This window comes from Abramis brama (genome assembly GCF_963993115.1).
Source record: "Abramis brama genome assembly, chromosome: 10".
In the NCBI taxonomy this organism is placed as follows: Eukaryota; Metazoa; Chordata; class Actinopteri; order Cypriniformes; family Leuciscidae; genus Abramis; species Abramis brama.
The window spans coordinates 2,662,465-2,682,500 of NC_139972.1; the positions used below are offsets into that span (position 1 = coordinate 2,662,465).

Consider the following 20,036-nt stretch of genomic DNA (forward strand, 5'->3'; position numbering starts at 1 on the left):
CGCGGTTCTATGAATATGCAAATGAGCCCCGCCTCCACTCACTCACTCAGCTCAGAGATCCACTAGTTCAAAGCGTGTTTTTGAGACTGTCTTTGGTTCACTGCAGTTTTAAGGAGGAAATACTCAGCAATGGAGTCGACTTATGAATTTACACATGGTTTGTCTTAAAGCATATTAAAAACACCACATAGACACATAAACAACATTAAAAGCTGGATTTTCACCACAGGGCGACTTTAATACAAATAATGATTTATCAGTTGTTTTTTATTTGCTTTTGCATATTTTCATGTCAATCAGGAAATCAAACATCACATGACATGGTCTGGATTTACATGTTCAAATCATTGGATTTACACAGCTAAGAACAACAACACAACAAAAGAGCCTTGCTTTTATAAAGGTTTATGTACAAAAGAAGTATCCACAGTATAGATATCAGATCTTCAGTACACATACGGCACCAGTTTATACGGCACTCGGCGACAATACTCCTTCCAGGCGTCGCCGTGTTTCTTCAGACACGAGTCTTCGATCTCACTGGCTCGTTGCCTCAGTAAGTGAAAGCACTGCAGCGCCGGCAAGTACGGCACAATGCTGGAGAACCCTGGAGAACAGACGACAGCAGCTGAGAGGAGACTCAGGTTTCTGCAGACTTTATCAAGGTACATTTAAGACCTTTTTAAGATCAAGTAACATAAATATAAGAATTAAATTGAAGGGAACTAATACATCAATATGTTCTCTAAATGAAAATGTTTATGTAAAATACATCTTCCAACAGATATGTTACTTTTTAATTAATTTTACAAAAAAAAGAAGCAGCTTGAATCATTTTGCTCAAAACCACTACAATATGGAAATATATTTTACTGTACCAATTCTGATCAAACTGCAAAAAAGATTGTAAAGATTCCTAAATCAAGATACATTTACTTCAGACGTAAAATTACTTGAAATGTGAAGTCTTGTTTTCTGTGAAATTTATCAAAATTAAGTTCATGACTAAAGCGAGGACGAATATCTACCAATGGGCTCAGAAAAATCAGCTTAATTTAGAAGTTTTGACAGATATTTGTTCACTTAATTTTATTACATTTACTTCGTTTTACATTTGCATCTCAAGTAAATTTAAACTTGTTTAGATATTTGTGTTGGCAAACAGTACAAAAATACAGAGAAAGTATTCATTTTTTGAATGCATGCAACATTTAATGCCATGATGACTTAATGAATTTAAGACTTTCTGCTCTGATTTAAGACCATTTTAAGGCCTTAATTTGTGGAAGTGCAAATTAAGACCTTTTTAAGGTTTGCAGAAACACTGAAACCGAAATGAATGAGTTTAATGCTCGTACCGCAGGGGAGACACCAGGCAAACATCATCATAATGTCTCCTAGATAATTAGGGTGTCGGACCCATCCGAACCATCCAGAAACCAGGAGACGTCTTCCTGACGGGCTTCGGATTGTGTGCAGACCTTTGAAAGAGACGTTGAGATTTACTTTTATGCATGCGAGAATTTGAGTGAATGTCAATGTCTTTCTTGGCATGCAATATAGTAAAACTGGACACGTGGAGAAAACAAACCCCATTCACACACAGATCCATGAAAACAACAGAGGAAAACTCTGCATTCTGCTGCCAGGCCAGTAGGTGGCGATGTGACTGTGAACACTACGCGCCTCTAGACTGAACATGTAATATACACGCGCATGCGATAAAAACAAGCACTTATGCATTTAGGTTATTTCAAGTTCTTTTTTCTCTGAAATGTGTCGCGTTGGTTTTCGGCGGCATTGCATAGGTTGGCATTTTTACTTTAAGACGTGAAGTTCTGATTACATTTTTTACGTCACAAAAACCAGCTGTTTTAACCCTTCTGGTACTGTTCACGTGTCGCTCAAAAAATTACCAATTTTCTTTCAATGAAATGATTTTATTATATCTTAGTTTGATAGTATTTTTTTTATTTAATATTTTGTATTTTTAGGGGATTTTGTGGTATATTTATGCAGTAGTTATAACCAATTTATTAACTTTTTGAGCATAGACCTGAAAATAAAAATTTCCAACAGACTTAAGTTTGGTCTCTTTTTAAAGAAAAAAAGTTTTAAAAAAAGTGAACTTGGTAACAGTTGTACAATTTTACATTTATTGTTATGAAAAATGCACAAAAATACAATTTTTAATTTTCATATGAAATATAGATTTTCCAAAATATTATACATTAACATTATATTTTACTCTAAAATTGTGAGAAAATCAAATCCAAAAATCTAAACAAGTTGTGCTTTAAATTTGAGGTTGATATCTCAAAATATGAGCTGTAAGTAAGATGTTGTGTAGGTGCAGTGCCAAACGCTTCCACTGAACGTCTCCCATTCATTTCCAATGCGCAAACAATACAAGTGGGACTATTTCTCAGGACCGTTTGTGTGTGTGTGTGTGTGTGTGTGTTCACACAGCAAGTGCCAAAACCTTTACCAAGTTTCTTACCATTCTGATGAAGTAAAAAAATTCTAAAAAACAAAACGTAAAATGTTTCAGTCAAAAATGAGAGAAGAGCACCAGAGGCCAGGGGTGTGTAGACTTTATACATCCACTGTAAAAGCAAGCAGGATGAGAATATGAAGATGAAGATGTTACACACACCAGCGTAGGCCGGGTCGTCTGGATTTCTGCGGAAACCATCTTTCTGCTCGTTGGACAGGTAATAAATCAGGAAGCCAATACCTGTCAATACATTTCATTGAGTATTTTAACAACAACTGGATTGTAATCAAGTCTACATGAATAAAATGCTGTTCATAATGTTGCATTCTCATGTTTCTTTCCTAATTATGAGATCTGACGGCTGATTGATGAAGATTATAATAATAATTATTATTATTCTCACCGAAGAGCAGGCAGATGGGCACGGCAGACAGGAAGTGGATCTGATTGGGCCTCTGAAGCAGGAAGTAAACAGGAAGACTGGAGAAGAACGGGATCCAGATGAACTCGCCCAAAATCATGATGAACCCGATCGGCTCCTCTGTGAACTCTTTGGTCGTCAGCACAGACCCCTTACCAAACATCAGAAAAAAATCATATAATACAGCAGAATTACTAATAAGAACAATATAATAATAACAAATGAAATAAAATATGAAAAAAATTGGGATTTTGCATAAAAGAAACCTTGGATGCAGCATTTTTATCCAATAACTACTAAAAAAACGTACACGCTCAATTGAGAGAGATCATCCGATAACAAGTCATGCACATAAACTACGATGGAAACACATTTACTGAATGAATCCCTCAAAACCACATGTGACTTTCCCTCAGCGTCAGCTGTGATTGGATAACTGGAGTAACCAGTGGACCAATGGCATCGCAGCATCTCAAATGATTTATGCCATATCCCAGTTTTGTGCACGAATTCGCACCTTTGGATGGAAACACAGCTAATGTCGTCAATGGATTTCACATGTACTGTCAGTTTCTTGGCTATTCGAACATTCCATTTTCTCATTCTTCAAACATTATGAGAATGTTACTTTTGAATTTTCAGAATGATGATCACATTATAAGCCAATAAGAAATGAGTGTGGCCTGCTGACCTCATCGATGAGGAAGTCCAGTATGTAAATGAGATGAAAGACGACCACTAGCAGCAGCGAGAGAGACAGCGAGGTCTTCATCTCTATAGCGGTCAGGAGATAGTTCAGATCCATCATGGCCTGCAGGACAAACACACACTCATCAGTCTCCTCTCTCTCACTGCGTTCAGAAAACTCATGAGCACAAACTCACCCAGCCGATGAATCCGATCCTGACCATGAGGAAGTGTTTGACGTCGATCATGCCCAGACGAGGATCCATATTCTGGCCCAGAATAAACCTCAGCAGGGGATCCGCTGTAAAACACACACACATGACCTCCGAACACACTTTTTTTTTCGGGAAAAAAATATAAACGTGTTTTATTCAATTCAACAATCAATAGACTGACAGAGAAGCAGCTATAATTTATTATTAGAAAAACATCCTACACTGCTTATTAAACTGAACATTAAAGTCAGTTTCAAAGATATTTCACTACAGCTTCTTCCCTTCATATGTTATTCATAATGATTGACAGCATTTCAGCATGAATAATTCAGACTCATAACTGAATATGAATTATTAAAGTATGAGCCGTCAATGTATCCGTCCAACGTCTCATGAAAAATTAAGCTAAATTAACATCAAATGTCTGTAAAATGGTGATTTTGATCCATCCAAAATATCTAAAATCATGCATATTCTTTAACCTCTGAACACCCTTGTGAGCAGCGTTGTGTGTAACTCATTACAAGTAATTTGAGATAGCCTGTGTAATCAGATTACTTTTTCAAGTAACTAGGAAAGTAACACATTACTTTTTCAATTAACAACAAAATATCTACGTTACTTTTTCAAATAATATTGTAATGCATTACTTTTAATAAAAAATAACAGTAACACAATTAGTTACTTTTTTGGGAGTAATGCAATACTGTAACGCATTACTTTTAGAAGTAACTTTCCCCAACACAGCTTGTGAGTAGAAGTACACTGGCGTTTAGAGTGTGTGTGAGGTGTGTCGCACCTGTGTTGTGGTAGTGCACCTGTGCGGAGGCGTGTGTGTTGATGGGACGCAGGTACAGCGCTAGGCTGAGCAGAAGAGAGACGGCCATGCCAGCGCTGACCAGAGAGAAGATCCGGTCCGTCACGGCACCGGCCCGCAGGACACCACAGAACCACAGTGCCGATAACAGAGCCGCGCTCAGCAGGAACACATACAGACCTGCAGCAGAACCCTGACACATGCTCAACTCATCCAGAAACACATACAGTCAAAACAGCAGAACCATGAAACATGCTCAACTCATCCAGAAACACACACTATACTGCCAAAAGTTTTGGGACGTCTGCCTTTAGATGCACATGAACTTTAATGACATCCCATTCCTGATCCGTAGGGTTTAATATGGAGTTGGCCCATCCTTTGCAGCTATAACAGCCTCAACTCCACAAGGTTTAGGAGTGTGTTTATGGGAATTTTTGGCCATTCTTCTAGAAGTGCATTAGTGAGGTCAGGCACTGATGTTGAACGCCTGCACAGTTGGGAGCATGAATTTGTCCAAAATGTCTTGGTATGCTGAAGCATTAAGAGTTCCTTTCACTGGAACTAAGGGTCCAAACCTGAAACACAACCCCACACCATAATCCCCCCTCCACCAAACTTTACACTTGGCACAATGCAGTCAGGCAAGTACAGTTCTCTTGGCAAACGCCAAACCCGAGACAGAAAAGTTAGACAGAGAAGACATCTCCACTGCTCTGGAGTCCAGTGATGGCATGCTTTACACCACTGCATCCGACGCTTTGCATTGCTCTTGGTGATGTAAGGCTTGGATATGCATGAAAACCCACTCCAAGAAGCTCTACGCATGTTCTTGAGCTAATAGTGGCCGAGTTGCTGTTGTTCCCAATTGCTTCCACTTTGTTATAATACCACTAACAGTTGACCGTGGAATATTTAGAAGTGAGGAGATTCTACAAATGGACTTATTGCACTGGTGGCAACCTATCACGGTACCACGCTTGACTCACTGAGCTCCTGAGAGCGACCCACTCTTTCACAGATGTGTGTAGAAGCGTCTGCATGCCTAGGTGCTCGATTTATACAACTGTGGCCATGGAAGGGATTGGAACACCTGAATTCAATGATTTGGAGGGTGTCCCAGTACTTTTGGCAATATAGTGTATATATGAGGTGATTTGTGTTCAATCTCCTACCATTGAGTTTGTATTTTAAACGCTTTCCATTACAGCCCATCTTGCCTTCTGTCACCTGCATAGAAGAGGACAAATGAAAATAAATAATGAATAATAGACCACTGGTTTCTGCAGGAAAGCTCAGGTCTCACCTGTCCCACAGGTAGATGATAGAGCGCCCCCTGCAGGACAGTGAACAGCAGAACCACGGACACAGACGTCCAGTCCCAGACGGACCCGCCAGAACCCAGCAAAACCCAGTCAGAGGAGGAGCGACAGCAGTCCAGCAGAGCTATGAGAGAAACACCCAACAACACACACACCAGAGACAGATCTGACACACACACACAAACATTAGTCATTAAAAACATAATTGATAACTAATTGGTAATGCAAATAAGTATATCTGGATACATTTAATATATTTTAATATTATAAATCAGAGTATAATGGTTTATGAGCAGCCATATCTCCCTGTAGCCCAAGACTGGTTGCCCACTGAAGCTAAGCAGGGCTGAGCCTGGTTAGTACCTGGATGGGAGACCTCCTGAGAAAACCAGGTTGCTGCTGGAAGAGGTGTTAGTGAGGCCAGCAGGGGGTGCTCACCCTGTGGTCTGTGTGGGTCCTAACGCCCCAGTGTAGTGACGGGGACACTATACTGTCAAAGAGCACCGTCCTTCGGATGAGACGTTAAACCGAGGTCCTGACTCTCTGTGGTCATTAAAAATCCCATGGCATTTCACGTAAAGAGTAGGGGTGTAACCCCGGTGTCATGGCCACACACCATTGGCCCTTACCAATCATGGCCTCCTAATAATCCCCTTACATTGAATTGGCTCTATCACTCTCTCTCCTCTCTCCACCTATATCTGGTGTGTGGTGAGCGCACTGGCGCCGTTGTACTGTGGCTGCCGTCGCATCATCCAAGTGGATGCTGCACACTGGTGGTGGTTGAGGAGAGATCCCCTGACATGATTGTAAAGCGCTTTGGGTGTACAGTAGTACATATGAAAGCGCTATATAAATGCCCGATTCTATTCTATTCTATTCTATGAGCATGCACATTGAAAAAGCAAATGCATGACTTATAAGTAATATTAAAAATAATATAAATGTAACCATGACTGTTCTTATAATGCAGTCTTAATAAATCTTCATAAATATTTATAGAATAGTAATACTTCATAGAAAGTGTTACCATAAAAACTATGGCACTTAATAATTTGTTAACAAACAAGTATTCATTACTTCAACAAGCTCATTATTTCTGCCTTAATTATTACTATTATATTGTTTAAATTAATACATTTGTAGCTAACTGTGATTTTGTATATAAATTTCTGAAATACATAACTTAGACGGTTTCCTCTGATAACAGATCACTGTAAACTGTAATGTGGAAACGATGTGTATCGTGAGAAGCGCTATACAGATAAATGTGAATTGAATTGAAAAATGTGAACTTACGGATGTTGTTCCATTTACTGTGGACCTGAACGACACCTTTGCCTTCATCATCATCATCATCATCCTTGAGCTTCAGTGTGTGTGATCCGTTCCTGTGCGGCTACAGGACAGTCAGAAGTGTGTGAATAAATACAGAGTGAATCTGGATTAAACACCGGATTTCATTCCACAAGCTCACCTGATGTTCTTGATCATGAGTCCGTGCATGAATGAACTCGTCCAAAACCATCGTGCCAACTCAAATGCGATCTCTAACACTGCTCTATTCACCAAAGACTGAGGTTTTTATGCTTCAGCTGTTACTACACACACACACACACACACACTACTGACGCAACGAAACACGCAATAGCAGAGAACGTTCAACGGACGGTCGTGTTGAGTTGCACTAACTTCCCTCATTCTGAAGGAAAGATCTGATGAAAACCTCAAACACTTGATGAAGCTGCCATGCAAATCCCCAGGAACTCTGGCTAACGTTCCTCTGACAAAGTTTCGAACGTTTGTTCAAAGTTATCGGGCCTTTAATTGTGTTTACAAAATGTTAGCGCATAAACAAAGGAAAAGCAGCGTTTTATTTCTGAAATATTTTAGTTGGACGTTCCATCTAACGTTTTTTAAATGTTAGTTTCAGAACGTTCAGAGAACATTCAAAAGTAACATTCCCATGATGTTTGGAGAAAATGTAATGTTCCCTTAATGGTCGCATAACGTTGATTGCAAAACATTAAATGTTCCCTAGTGAAAAAAGTACACTTTACTGTATTTGAAGTATATTCCCTTTGTTAATAGTACATTGCGAATATAGTAACAACATTTTTTACTATCTTTAAATATACTAAAGGTAACTTTTAACACACTTAAACATAATTGTAATTTAGTATTTTTTTTACAATAATTAGAAAATAAAAGAAAAATATACTTGAAGTGAAAATTCTGTTTATTTTTTAAAAGTGCATTTATTTGCACTTTACTTAAAAATCTATTTTAGGTATATTTCTTAACTGTGCTGAAAATGATCATTGTAACAATCCATTGAAAGTATACTTACAAAATACATTATAGTATACAATATTGTACAACGCTTTAGCTAAGTAATGTCTGTTTATTAATGTGCATTTGTCATTTAAGACAAAGTGTGCAATTTATAGTATTTGGAATAAGCCAAAGGTATTACTGAGCATATTTTTACTCAAATATAATACACTTATGGTTTATTGGTTGTATGTTTCGAAGACACTCGTAATGAATTTGTAATGTACTTGTAACACAAATAAAGTACACTTTAATATCACTAATCAAGCATGTAATTAGTCCCTGCACACATAAAGTATATTAAGTACACTTGAAATTGTTCCAATTTAGCACACAAAAGTACACTAAATACACTTAAAGTTATGCTTTACTACACTTTAATTACAACTAAAATATATTTAGTACAAAATTAGTTGTTTCAAAATGGCACACTTCATATTAACTAATCATAAACGCACTTGAAGTATACTGAATTAGTCTGTCTGCAAGTATACTTAACATATTTTTTATTTCACCAGGGTTATCTGGCCTTTAATAATGTTCTCAAAATCTTAAATGTTACTAGTTTTAGAATGTTCAGAGAATGTTGTTTGCAGAAAATGGAATGTTCCCTTATCGGTCGCTTAACGTTTTTAAAACATCGGATGTTTCGAATGTTGCATAACTTATTGGGAATTTTAGCACTACTTTGGTTAATTAAAAGTGATCATTGGTGTAAGTCATTACAAATAACAATGCAATGCACGAGTATTTGATGTTTTAATAACAGATTCCCATATACAAACTGTATATTGTGATATTGTTGGCCACGTCACCAGACTCAGGCATATAACCGTGTGCTAAATAAAAACACATGCAGTGGAAATTCAATGATTTTAAAGGAAAGCAGTGTGGAGGAATGGATTCTCCATTGAAATCGTCCTTTTTCATACATTGACGAGGCGCTGTCATATGTTGGATACACACACTACAATGAAACAAAACATCTGTCAGAACTGAATGCATTTGCAAAAAAATAAATAAAAAACGAATGGATGGTATTGTTAAATCAGTATTTTAAAAAATGTACAATAAAAATAAACAAAATGTTCCAACATCCACTAATTGGTCCCATTGCATTTCTCAAGTTAACAGTAAAAACAATGACAACGCTACAGTCATACAAAACAAAAGTCCCAAAATATCTGAGATAAAAAAATTATAATAATAATAATAAACACAAATGAGACTTAAGTGTTAAGCATACATAATGTCAGGGGTAAAACACTGTTTTTTTCCACATAATATTCTGTGATTAGCTGGGAATGATCGCATATTCAGTAGCTTTGTCTAAAACACAAGCTGCCTCTTGGAGAAGAAACGTTCAGGGGTCACTAAAGTAGCCGAAATCACATGATGTAACACATAAACCACATTCAGGCTACAACCAGAGAGTGTTTTCTATGCAGACGTCTAGAAAGACTCAATGTCATCAAATATGGCTCTTCACAGACTTCTCAAAGCAAGTTTAATGCAATCCTAGCAGTTTCCTAGAGCGTTCACTACAGAGAAAACAATCCTGTAAGTTCAGGCTCACAAAAGAAACTTCCAGCTAACAGGGAACGTTCTCTCCAAGTTACGAACAAACGTTCTTCCAGTAACGTTAATAGAACATTCGTTCAAAGTCTCGAAACATTATAGGTCAAAGACATCATTCATGAAACTTTTTTTTTTATTGGATGTTCGTCTAAATACGTTTTTTTAAATGTTTCTACTGGTTTCAGAATGTTTCATGACAATTCAAAAGTAACGTTCCCATGATGTTTGAAGAGTGAGAAAATGGAATGTTCGCTTAACGTTCGAATAGCCAAGAAACTGACAGTACATGTGAAATCTATTGACGATATTAGCTGTGTTTCCATCAAATGTTGTGAATTCGTGCACAAAACTGGGATATGGCATAAATCATTTGCGAATAAAGCAGTGTTTCCATCCCATGTGTTCAAGAGAACAAAATCATCACTTCCTGGTGCAAAATATCAGTAATAAACTGTAAGTTTCTGCAATCAGACTCTTTCTCCCTCCATCATAAATTAGTGTGTCTCGAGCGTCAGGCGAAACACAGTAAACGCTGTCGTGTTCTCTGGCGTTCGGATGCTGGTGTTCGGGAACACACTCGTGTGTGTGAGACGCTTCTGGAGGGAATTACACCAAATCACTCTGATTACACACTTTGACTTTCAGAAACACCAAACCAACATTTGAGATGCTGTGATGCCATTGGTCCACTGGTTACTCCAGTTATCCAATCACAGCTGACGCTGAGGGAAAGTCACATGAGGTTTGAGGGATTTATTCAGTAAATGTGTTTTAATCGTAGTTTCGACTTGTTAAAAGTAAAAAAAATTATATAACTCAATTGAGCGTGTACGTTTTTTCAAATTTATGCGCATCTTGGCGTTTCCATCAAGCATTTTTATATGCATTATCCAAAAAATAGGTGGATGGAAACACAGCTGTTGAATGCAGATGGGTTACTTCTGTTAACGTGATGCTAAAGCTGATCTGCTTAATGGGAATAATTGAATTGAACGGCAAAAGTTCAGCCGTTTGATACAACATTGTCCTTTCGAGAAGTCTGCATGGCGTAAAACACACTCCACTTCAGTGATCCAGATTTCTGAAAATAGTCAAGCTCAAATCAACCTGTAAATGTGCAAAATTTTGCAAGAGGCATAGCAGGTGTAAGGAATAGCGCCTACTCCATGCTACAAGAGTTAAACGTGTCGAGAAGTTTCTCTCTTCGATTGCATCTGACTTGCGTTCAACAAGGCAAATTTCAAGAGCTCTAAACAGTCACGTGAACGATTTCATTCAGCGGTGACTTTTTTTGCTTGGCAAAAACTTAGCAAATGTATAAAATCTCGCTTTCGCCCGTTCATACGCCATTTCTAGACAACATTAACCTTGTTAATCTCTCTAATCTATGAAGCGGGAAACTCGTCTAGCGGTCGGACGAATGTTCGCAACTCTCAATGGCAAAGCAAAAGATGCACTTTCCCATCCGACAGCTTATGAAGCACTAGCACACAAGAACAATAAATCCTCAATTCCCCTAAAATCTGCTAAACATTCAATGCATCTGTCGCTATGTACAATATAGGATCTTCATATATTAATTATTCGAGTTCATTATTCCATTATAGAGTAGTCTGAATATGTACAATAGAAGACTCAATGGTCAAATAAATAAATAGAAAGTAAAATGGCCGTGGCTTTCGCAGAGTTATTCGCTAAAGAAGAGGCCAGCAGGGTTTCTGCACAGAAGAGTCTCGATCTTCGATCGTTTGCAGTCTGTCTGTGCATCATGGTCCCGTGTGCATTTACATGTGACGTTAATGTGCAACTAAAGCGTGGATGGAGGACACATTTGGGTGAAACACTGGCTCCTGGCTCTCGGGAATGAAGCTTCGGCTATACGACGGTCCCGCTCGGCGAGTTTCCATTCTGTGCTGACAGCGGTTGAGGCGGATGCTAGAGCAAAAACACAAGAAACACCATGAGTTTGACTCTAAAGCAAATCTACAGTACTTTATACAAAATATATATTTTACTAAATTATTTGGACTCTAAAATTGGTACAAAATTAAAGTCATGTCTAAGCAAGTTGTGCTCCAAATTTAAAGTTGATATCATAAAAATTGAGGTTCCTGTGAGATTTTGTTTAGGCGCAGTACCAAAAATAGCCATCGGGTTTGATGCGCACAAATATGTCACAAAACAGCGGCCAAATATTGAATCTTGAGCTTTCCAATGATATGCTTTGTCAAGATTAGAAAAAGTTTTGATTATAAAATACTAGTGCAGTAACATTTGAGGCATGACTCCGCCCACTAGGGGGAGGAGCCTGCTAAACGGTTTTAAAGTACCATTTCGATGGTAACGCCATGTTAAATTTTTAAAAAACTACTTTTGAGTGTTTAATTTTTCGATTGATACCTAATTTATGATGATTATGACCTAAACTATGTGATAGGAAAAAAAGGCAGTTAAAGGATAAACAAAATTGTATTCATATATTTAAAAAGGTTAATTGGGAAGAGTGTAACAGTTGGTTCCGGAAATTAAAATAACTGAATAAAAGAACTCTCTCCCATGATGCACTGCAAATGACCTATTGAATGACAATTTAAATGTTTTCAATGATGTCATTCGCAATGCTTTCATGCTACAAAATTAAATTGTGTTTTTCATTATGTGTACATAATTTTTGGGTTTGACTGTATTTCCTTAGTAAATTGCCTGCTTTGGCTGTAAATTATCTTTTCCATCTATGATCTAGGTGGTTACAGCTTTCTAAATAAAACAATAACTTTTCACGGATGAGTTTAAAGGCCTTGAACCTATATAATTGCTGCTTATTTATTTTTTATTTGCATTTGGCGCATTACGTGTGCATTTTGAACTGGGCCAAAGGCTTTCCGTTTAGATCGGGACTCACCACTTTGCCGGGTCGAGCCCAAGTGCAGATGAGCCCCTCCTGGCACGCGGTGATGATGCAATCGTTCATGAACACGAGTACAGTGAGTCGCTCGTGGGCGATTTTCTTGCACACTAGCGGCTCCAGCAGAGGCACCTCATTCATGCGCGGACACAGCGTGGTTCCCAAGACCTTAGCGCCATCTAGCCGGTTGCTACGCGGCGCCACGTTGATCTTATCGTTGCTTTTGCTGATGTTCCCGAGGCTGTGGTAGCGCTTGTGCTCCTTTTCCCCTCCAACCCCGGATTTGTCCGATTTACGCTCTTGCAGCGACAGCGTAGCGAAGCGTCCAATGCTAAACGGCGTAGTTCCTCCAGCAGCGGCAGCGCCTCCGCTAACCGCGTTGCTCTCCGTCGCCCCCTGGCTTTTGGAGGTGTTTGCGACGGCAGGGTGTGGAAGTGAATTTGAGCGCGACAGCGAACGAGGTAAAGGTAACGGTAATGTAGACGCCTGATGCGAGGGATGATGGTGGCCTTCGACAACGCCACTTCCGCTAGTGATGTTTAACGCAGTGGATGTCGTAACGGTGGAGCCGAAGGTGTTCGTAAGCGCTCTTGAAAGCGGAAGTCTTGGATATAGCACGTCATCCGTAAGATCCCACAAACAGAATTGTGTGTCTTGCCCGACGGATCCGAAGCGGTACGATACGGATGAAGCTCCACCTTTAGAGCTGTGCCGCGAGAGGCGCGATAGCGTGCTGCTAGTGCGCACGCGCGCGAAGTGTAGCGCCCCCTGCTGGAGATCCTCCTCGCTCCCGCTGAGCTCCATCGGCTCCATCGGATCGTCGTCCTCTAGGTTAGTGGTAAACGGGTCGAACGCCACAACGTTAACCCAAGATTTGTGACCATGTCCGCGCGCTACGACTCGGCTTTCCGCAAACGACCACACCGTCACTAGATCGTCTTCTCCGCCGGTTGCTAAGTACTTCCCATCAGGGCTCCAGGACACGCAAAGCAACCCTCCGAAGTAGCTTTTCATGACTCCTTGCAGCTCCATTGAGTCGAAGTGGAAGACGCGGAGGCATCCATCCTGTCCGACACACGCTACGTGAACGCCGTCAGGTGAGAACGCGAACTCGTTCAGGCCTCCCTCGCCGACCACCCAGCGGAGTAACGGGTTGCGGGGCGTTTTAGTCTTGCAGGAGTAGACGGAGAAGCCCTCGCCCTGGCGGAGGAGGCAGTACTGAGGCGCCGTGGTGCCGCACGGATGCTCCACGTTGTAGAGGTAAAGGTGACCGCTAGCGTGAGACGCCAGGAAGAGATTCTCAGACTTCGGCAGCCATTTTAGACACGTCACTTTTGATTTGTCTATCAATCTCTGCGGGAGAGAAATCACACAATATCAGTAATGTGACGATTATTATAAACTGACATCTATGATGTAAAATAGGGCTGGGATATATATCGATGCATCGTGAATCGAGAAATGATTCTGGATTGATTCCAATTTTTCCCGAATGCATCGCGATTCTCCCTCGAATCGATTCTGAGTTTAGTTTTTAACAGCTGATGGCGCTGCGTGCTCTAGAAACAGCCGTAATCTACTGGCTTCCAATGCCTTACACACTTCACTTGAACCTGCTATAAAATAATCATTCATAAAGTTCGAAAAGGTTGAAGCGAATTACAAGGGTGTTTGCAGTGGGCTGTTGACATTAATCTCGCGTCATAAAAGCATTCTGAGGTGCAAGTACATTCTCAGAATCAGCGGAATTCGTGAGCATTTGAGTGCGCTGGTAAAAATGAGCCTAGAGCGCCATCTGCTGTTACAACCTAGCCTAGAGCGCCATCTGCTGTTAAAAATTAGCCTAGAGCGCCATCTGCTGTTACAACCTAGCCTAGAGCGCCATCTGCTGTTAAAAATTAGCCTAGAGCGCCATCTGCTGTTAAAAACTAGCCTAGAGCGCCATCTGCTGTTACAACCTAGCCTAGAGCGCCATCTGCTGTTAAAAACTAGCCTAGAGCGCCATCTGCTGTTAAAAACTAGCCTAGAGCGCCATCTGCTGTTACAACCTAGCCTAGAGCGCCATCTGCTGTTACAACCTAGCCTAGAGCGCCATCTGCTGTTAAAAACTAGCCTAGAGCGCCATCTGCTGTTACAACCTAGCCTAGAGCGCCATCTGCTGTTACAACCTAGCCTAGAGCGCCATCTGCTGTTAAAAACTACCCTAGAGCGCCATCTGCTGTTAAAAACTACCCTAGAGCGCCATCTGCTGTTACAACCTAGGCAAGAGCGCCATCTGCTGTTAAAAACTAGCCTAGAGCGCCATCTGCTGTTAAAAATTAGCACTACCCTAGAGCGCCATCTGCTGTTAAAAACTAGCCTAGAGCGCCATCTGCTGTTACAACCTAGCCTAGAGCGCCATCTGCTGTTACAACCTAGCCTAGAGCGCCATCTGCTGTTAAAAACTACCCTAGAGCGCCATCTGCTGTTAAAAACTACCCTAGAGCGCCATCTGCTGTTACAACCTAGCCTAGAGCGCCATCTGCTGTTAAAAACTAGCCTAGAGCGCCATCTGCTGTTAAAAATTAGCACTACCCTAGAGCGCCATCTGCTGTTAAAAACTACCCTAGAGCGCCATCTGCTGTTACAACCTAGCCTAGAGCGCCATCTGCTGTTAAAACTAAGCTCAGATTCAGAAAAAAATTGGAATCGATCCACGACCGCGATGCATCGATGTATTGTCCCAGCCCTAATGCAAATATAACCTTCTTTTCATCAAAGAATCCTGGAAAATAAAATGTATCACGGTTTCCTCAAAACAATTAGGCAGCACAACTGTTTTCAACATTGATAATAATCACAAATGTTTCTTGATCATCAAATCCTCATATTAGAGTGATTTCTGAAGGATCATGTGACACTGAAGACTGGAGTAATGATGCTGAAAATTCAGCTTTGATCACAGGAATAAATTACACTTTACTATATATTCACATAGAAAACAGATGTTTTACATTCTAATAATATTTAAAAAAAATGTCCTGTATTTTTGATCAAATAAATGGTGAGCAGGAGAGACTTCCTTCAAAAAGTATTACAAAATCTTAGTGACCCCATAGTGATTGCGAGTTGTAAAAAGGTCAAGTAGTAAAGACTGAGTAGGAGCTTTTCATGCATTCGAGTAGATTGAAAAATACAAACTGCCACGAGGAAATTACTAAATGTTTGTGGCTGTTTGCAAGGGTTGTGTTCCTGTTTTCATATCACTGATGTAGAAACATGATGTCAGAATCCACAGGACAGTGGATCTCCAGACTTTTGTGACGTTCGCTGAACTAAACATCGACATCGACTGGACCAGGATTAGTCCACAAAATAATGCTCTCATATTTAGAAACTGTTCAGCATGGAAAAATAAGAAAACTAGGATGGTAGAATTATGAAATTAAATCATCACTGGCCAAATCAGGACTAGATTCTATATGGAACCTTAAAGGGTTCCGACAGACACATCATATTTAGAACCTTTAGTGGTTCCCATAATAGGATCATTTTGTGGATTGTTTTAATTAATTAATTTTGTTTAAATACATTTTTAATTTAATTTTATGAATTAAGCAGCTTGTAAACACACCTTATCACTAGAAATATTTTTAAATAACCCGTTAAACATGAAATGATGCAATCATTTTTAAAGTCCCCCTGTGGTGAAAATCCAGCTTTTAATGTTGTTTATGTGTCTATGTGGTGTTTTTAATGTGCTTTAAGACAAACCATGTGTAAATTCATAAGTCGACAGCATTGCTGAGTATTTCCTCCTTAAAACTGCAGTGAACCAAAGACAGTCTCAAAAACACGCTTTGAAATTTAAGGGATAAAATGATTGACTACAGAGGAACTTTCTCCTTATATAGGATATTTTTGGAGCTCTATTTAGAACCGTCATGTCTAAGAGTGTAACATCTGTGACTCAATGATGCAGATGTGTGTGTAAATGAGTGTGTTCTCCTCTGCTCACCTCCTCGTTGAAGAGTTTGCTGGTCTCTTTCTTGATGGGGTCGAGGTATTGCACCTGTCCTGCGGAGAAGCCCACGATCAGAGCCACGCTGTCAGCGGTGGCCGAGTACTGGTTAAAGTCGTGACACGTGGGCTGGGTTCCCTTATAGATGCGCTTGTCTATCGGCTTGCTGAGATCCACCGCCTGTAGACGCACAGAGATTCACAGGTGTTTCTGTCATTGGGGTTTTAAGTAGTGTTTTATTCGTATACACTGCAGAAATGATGTTCTTCCTCAGTGTTTCTGTCTTGTTTTCCAGCACAAATATCTAAAGATTCTTAAATCAAGATGCATTTACTGGAGAAGCAACATGATGTTTGCTGAGTGTATGCTGTGAACAAGTACAAAAAATAATCATGTTTTCTCTTTCAATTAACATTATTTTTCTAACCACATTGACAAATATTTATTCTTGTTTTAAGCACAAACTCACTTCATCTTGATACATTTTTCAGTAAACAAGACTTAATATCTTCAGTCACCAGTAAATGTATCTTGATTTAAAGGGATATTTCACCTTTAAGAATGTTTAGATATTTGTGCTGGAAAACAAGACAGAAACACTTAGGAAGAGCGTGATATTTTTAATTTTAATTTTAGGTTAAATCTTTAGTCATTTTGTTATGGAAGCTCACAGAATAAAAAATAAAAAAGGTAATTCTGACTTTTTATCTAATAATTCTGACTTCATTTCTTGCTATTGTGAGTTTATATCCTGCAATTCTAACTTTTTTTCTCAGAATTGTGAGATATAAAAGTCATTACTTTCTTATTTGTTGATTCTGTGGCGGTAATCCATATTTAATTGTGTTTAGTCATATTAATATTTTTCCTTTTTAAAATATGTCTATATAGTTTTTTATTAATTTTTATTCCAGTTTTAGTTTGAGATATTTTAGTACATCAACTATTTTAGTACATCAACAAGTTAAACTAGATGAAAATAAGTTTATTCAGTTAACAACTATTTTATTTTGAAGATGTTTTCTTCTTATGTTTTTAGTTTTAGTTCACTATAATGACCCAGATTTGGATATATATGAAAGGACAAGATCATTGTATCATTTTAGGATTATTTGCATTTGAACACTGATGGTCACAAACTCTAGTGTAAAATTTTAACATCTAACATATTTTTTGTTCAAATGTGCAAACAACAACTTCTCTTTTTATGTACATACAATTATGAAATCACGATGGGAGTCTCTGACCAGATCAAGAGGATAAACAAAACAACAACAATACTAGAACTCAGGGTCAAGTGAGACATCTTGTGGTGGTTCAGTGGCCACTAAAACCATTTTAAAAGCATTTCAAGGACTGGACACTGTTTATGTCCATCATAAACCAATGACCATTACTGATACTGAGCAGTGTGGATGTCTTCAACACAAACACAAGCTTTACTGAAAGCTTGCATATATGTACATGAGAGATGAAATCTAACAACGAGAGTCCTGCAGAAAGATTTCAATGCGATTCTCTTGATCTCGCGCATCATCATCATCAATCCGTGAATGTTATATTGAAGCGCTGTTACATAAAAGCACCGTTACATTAAAGCACTGTTACATTAGAGCAATGTTACATTGTAGCACTGTTACATTGTAGCGCTGTTACATTAAAGCAATGTTACATTGTAGCGCTGTTACATTAAAGCACTGTTACATTAAAGCGCTGTTACATTAAAGCACTGTTACATTAAAGCGCTGTTACATTAAAGCAATGTTACATTAAAGTACTGTTACATTAAAGCACTATTACATTGTAGCGCTGTTACATTGTAGCGCTGTTACATTGTAGCGCTGTTACATTAAAGCGCTGTTACATTAAAGCGCTGTTACATTAAAGCGCTGTTACATTAAAGCACTGTTACATTAAAGCACTGTTACATTGTAGCGCTGTTACATTAAAGCGCTCAGATCCGCAGTCGATCCGAACCCGTTCGTACCTTCTTAATGTTCGTGTAGGGGTAGAAGTAAAGTTCCCTGCATCCCTGATGTTGAAGCACACGCACTCTGACTCCTCGCTCAGTGCTCTTGATCTCGCGCATCATCATCATCATCATCATCATCAATCCGCAAATGTTATATTGAAGCGCTGTTACATTAAAGTGCCATTACATTAAAGCGCTGTTACAATAAAGCGCCGTTTCATTAAAGTGCTGTTACATTGTAGTGCCGTTACATTAAAGCAATGTTATGTTAAAGTGTCGGTACGCTAAAGCGTCGTTACATTAAAGCGCCGTTACATTATGATGCACCAAACATGCACCAATGCTACATTTTTCTAAATGTCATAATCATTTGTTAACAAACAAGTATTCATTACTTCAACGAGCTCATTGTTTCTGCCTTAAATTATAACATTGTTTAAATTAATACATTTTTCGCATACTGTGATTTTGTATACATTTATGTAATACATAGCTTAGACAGTTACCTCTGATAACAGATCACTCTAAATGTTAATGTGAACATTTGTGATACATTTTCTGTAAAGCTGCTTTGAAACGCAGTGTATTTTGAAAAGCGCTACACAAATAAATGTGAATTGAATTACATTAAAGCACTGTTAGCCTACATTGTAGCGCTGTTACATTGACGCGCTGTTACATTAAAGCGCTCAGATCCGCAGTCGATCCGAATCTGTCATTAAAAACAAATCACTTTGAGACCAAGAGCGTGTATTCATGTGTGTGTTCATGCCGAACCCGTCCGTACCTTCTTGATGTTCGTGTAGGTGTAGAAGTAAAGTTCCCTGCCGATGTTGAAACACACGCGCTCCGACTCCTCGCTCGGGTCCTCCGGCTTCAGCTTCACCATCGACACCCGCACCGGCGGCAGGAATCCCGGGGAGGAGTTGGCGGAGGCCCCGGGCCCCTGCACCAGCCCTGCACCCGCCCCGCCGCCCGCGATGGAGCCCGGACCCACCGCGACGCCCGCAGAGGGCCCGCGCGGCAGCCCGGCGCGCTGCTGGGAGTCCGAGAGGGTGAGCAGCTTGTAGAATCCCTCGCGGGTCCGGAACTGAGATTTAATCTCATTGATATCCTTCAGCGCGCCTCCATCCGCGGCCATCTTCAGTCCCGACGCGCCGCACAGGAAGCGCGCGCCGCTGACCTGGAAACACTGAGGAAAACTACAAGCGCGATGGAGCAGCGGGTCTCGGTGAACTCAGACCGGAGAGACACATCAGTGATGAAGAGGATGAGGATGAGTCACAGT

At 39.7% G+C, this 20,036-nt stretch overlaps 2 protein-coding genes across 2 annotated transcripts; both read right to left on the minus strand.

The window, feature by feature from the left end:
• Positions 1–217: 217 nt before the first annotated feature.
• LOC311090237 (delta(14)-sterol reductase TM7SF2) lies at positions 218–7,597 on the minus strand. The gene is made up of 11 exons (XM_084125424.1): positions 7,437–7,597; positions 7,259–7,358; positions 5,944–6,125; positions 5,813–5,867; positions 4,620–4,817; positions 3,803–3,906; positions 3,610–3,729; positions 2,901–3,069; positions 2,657–2,737; positions 1,359–1,481; positions 218–607 (listed from the first exon to the last, which is right to left on the minus strand). The coding sequence occupies exons 1-11, from the start codon at positions 7,485–7,487 to the stop codon at positions 447–449; spliced, it is 1,344 nt and encodes a 447-aa protein (XP_083981550.1). The 5' UTR covers positions 7,488–7,597; the 3' UTR covers positions 218–446.
• A 1,438-nt stretch (positions 7,598–9,035) lies between these two features.
• Positions 9,036–19,911, minus strand: LOC311091378 (WD repeat-containing protein 20). The gene is made up of 4 exons (XM_084127319.1): positions 19,536–19,911; positions 16,774–16,956; positions 12,774–14,129; positions 9,036–11,806 (listed from the first exon to the last, which is right to left on the minus strand). Exons 1-4 carry the CDS (start codon positions 19,887–19,889, stop codon positions 11,747–11,749), a joined length of 1,953 nt encoding a protein of 650 aa, XP_083983445.1. The 5' UTR covers positions 19,890–19,911; the 3' UTR covers positions 9,036–11,746.
• Between the last annotated feature and the right edge of the window lie 125 nt (positions 19,912–20,036).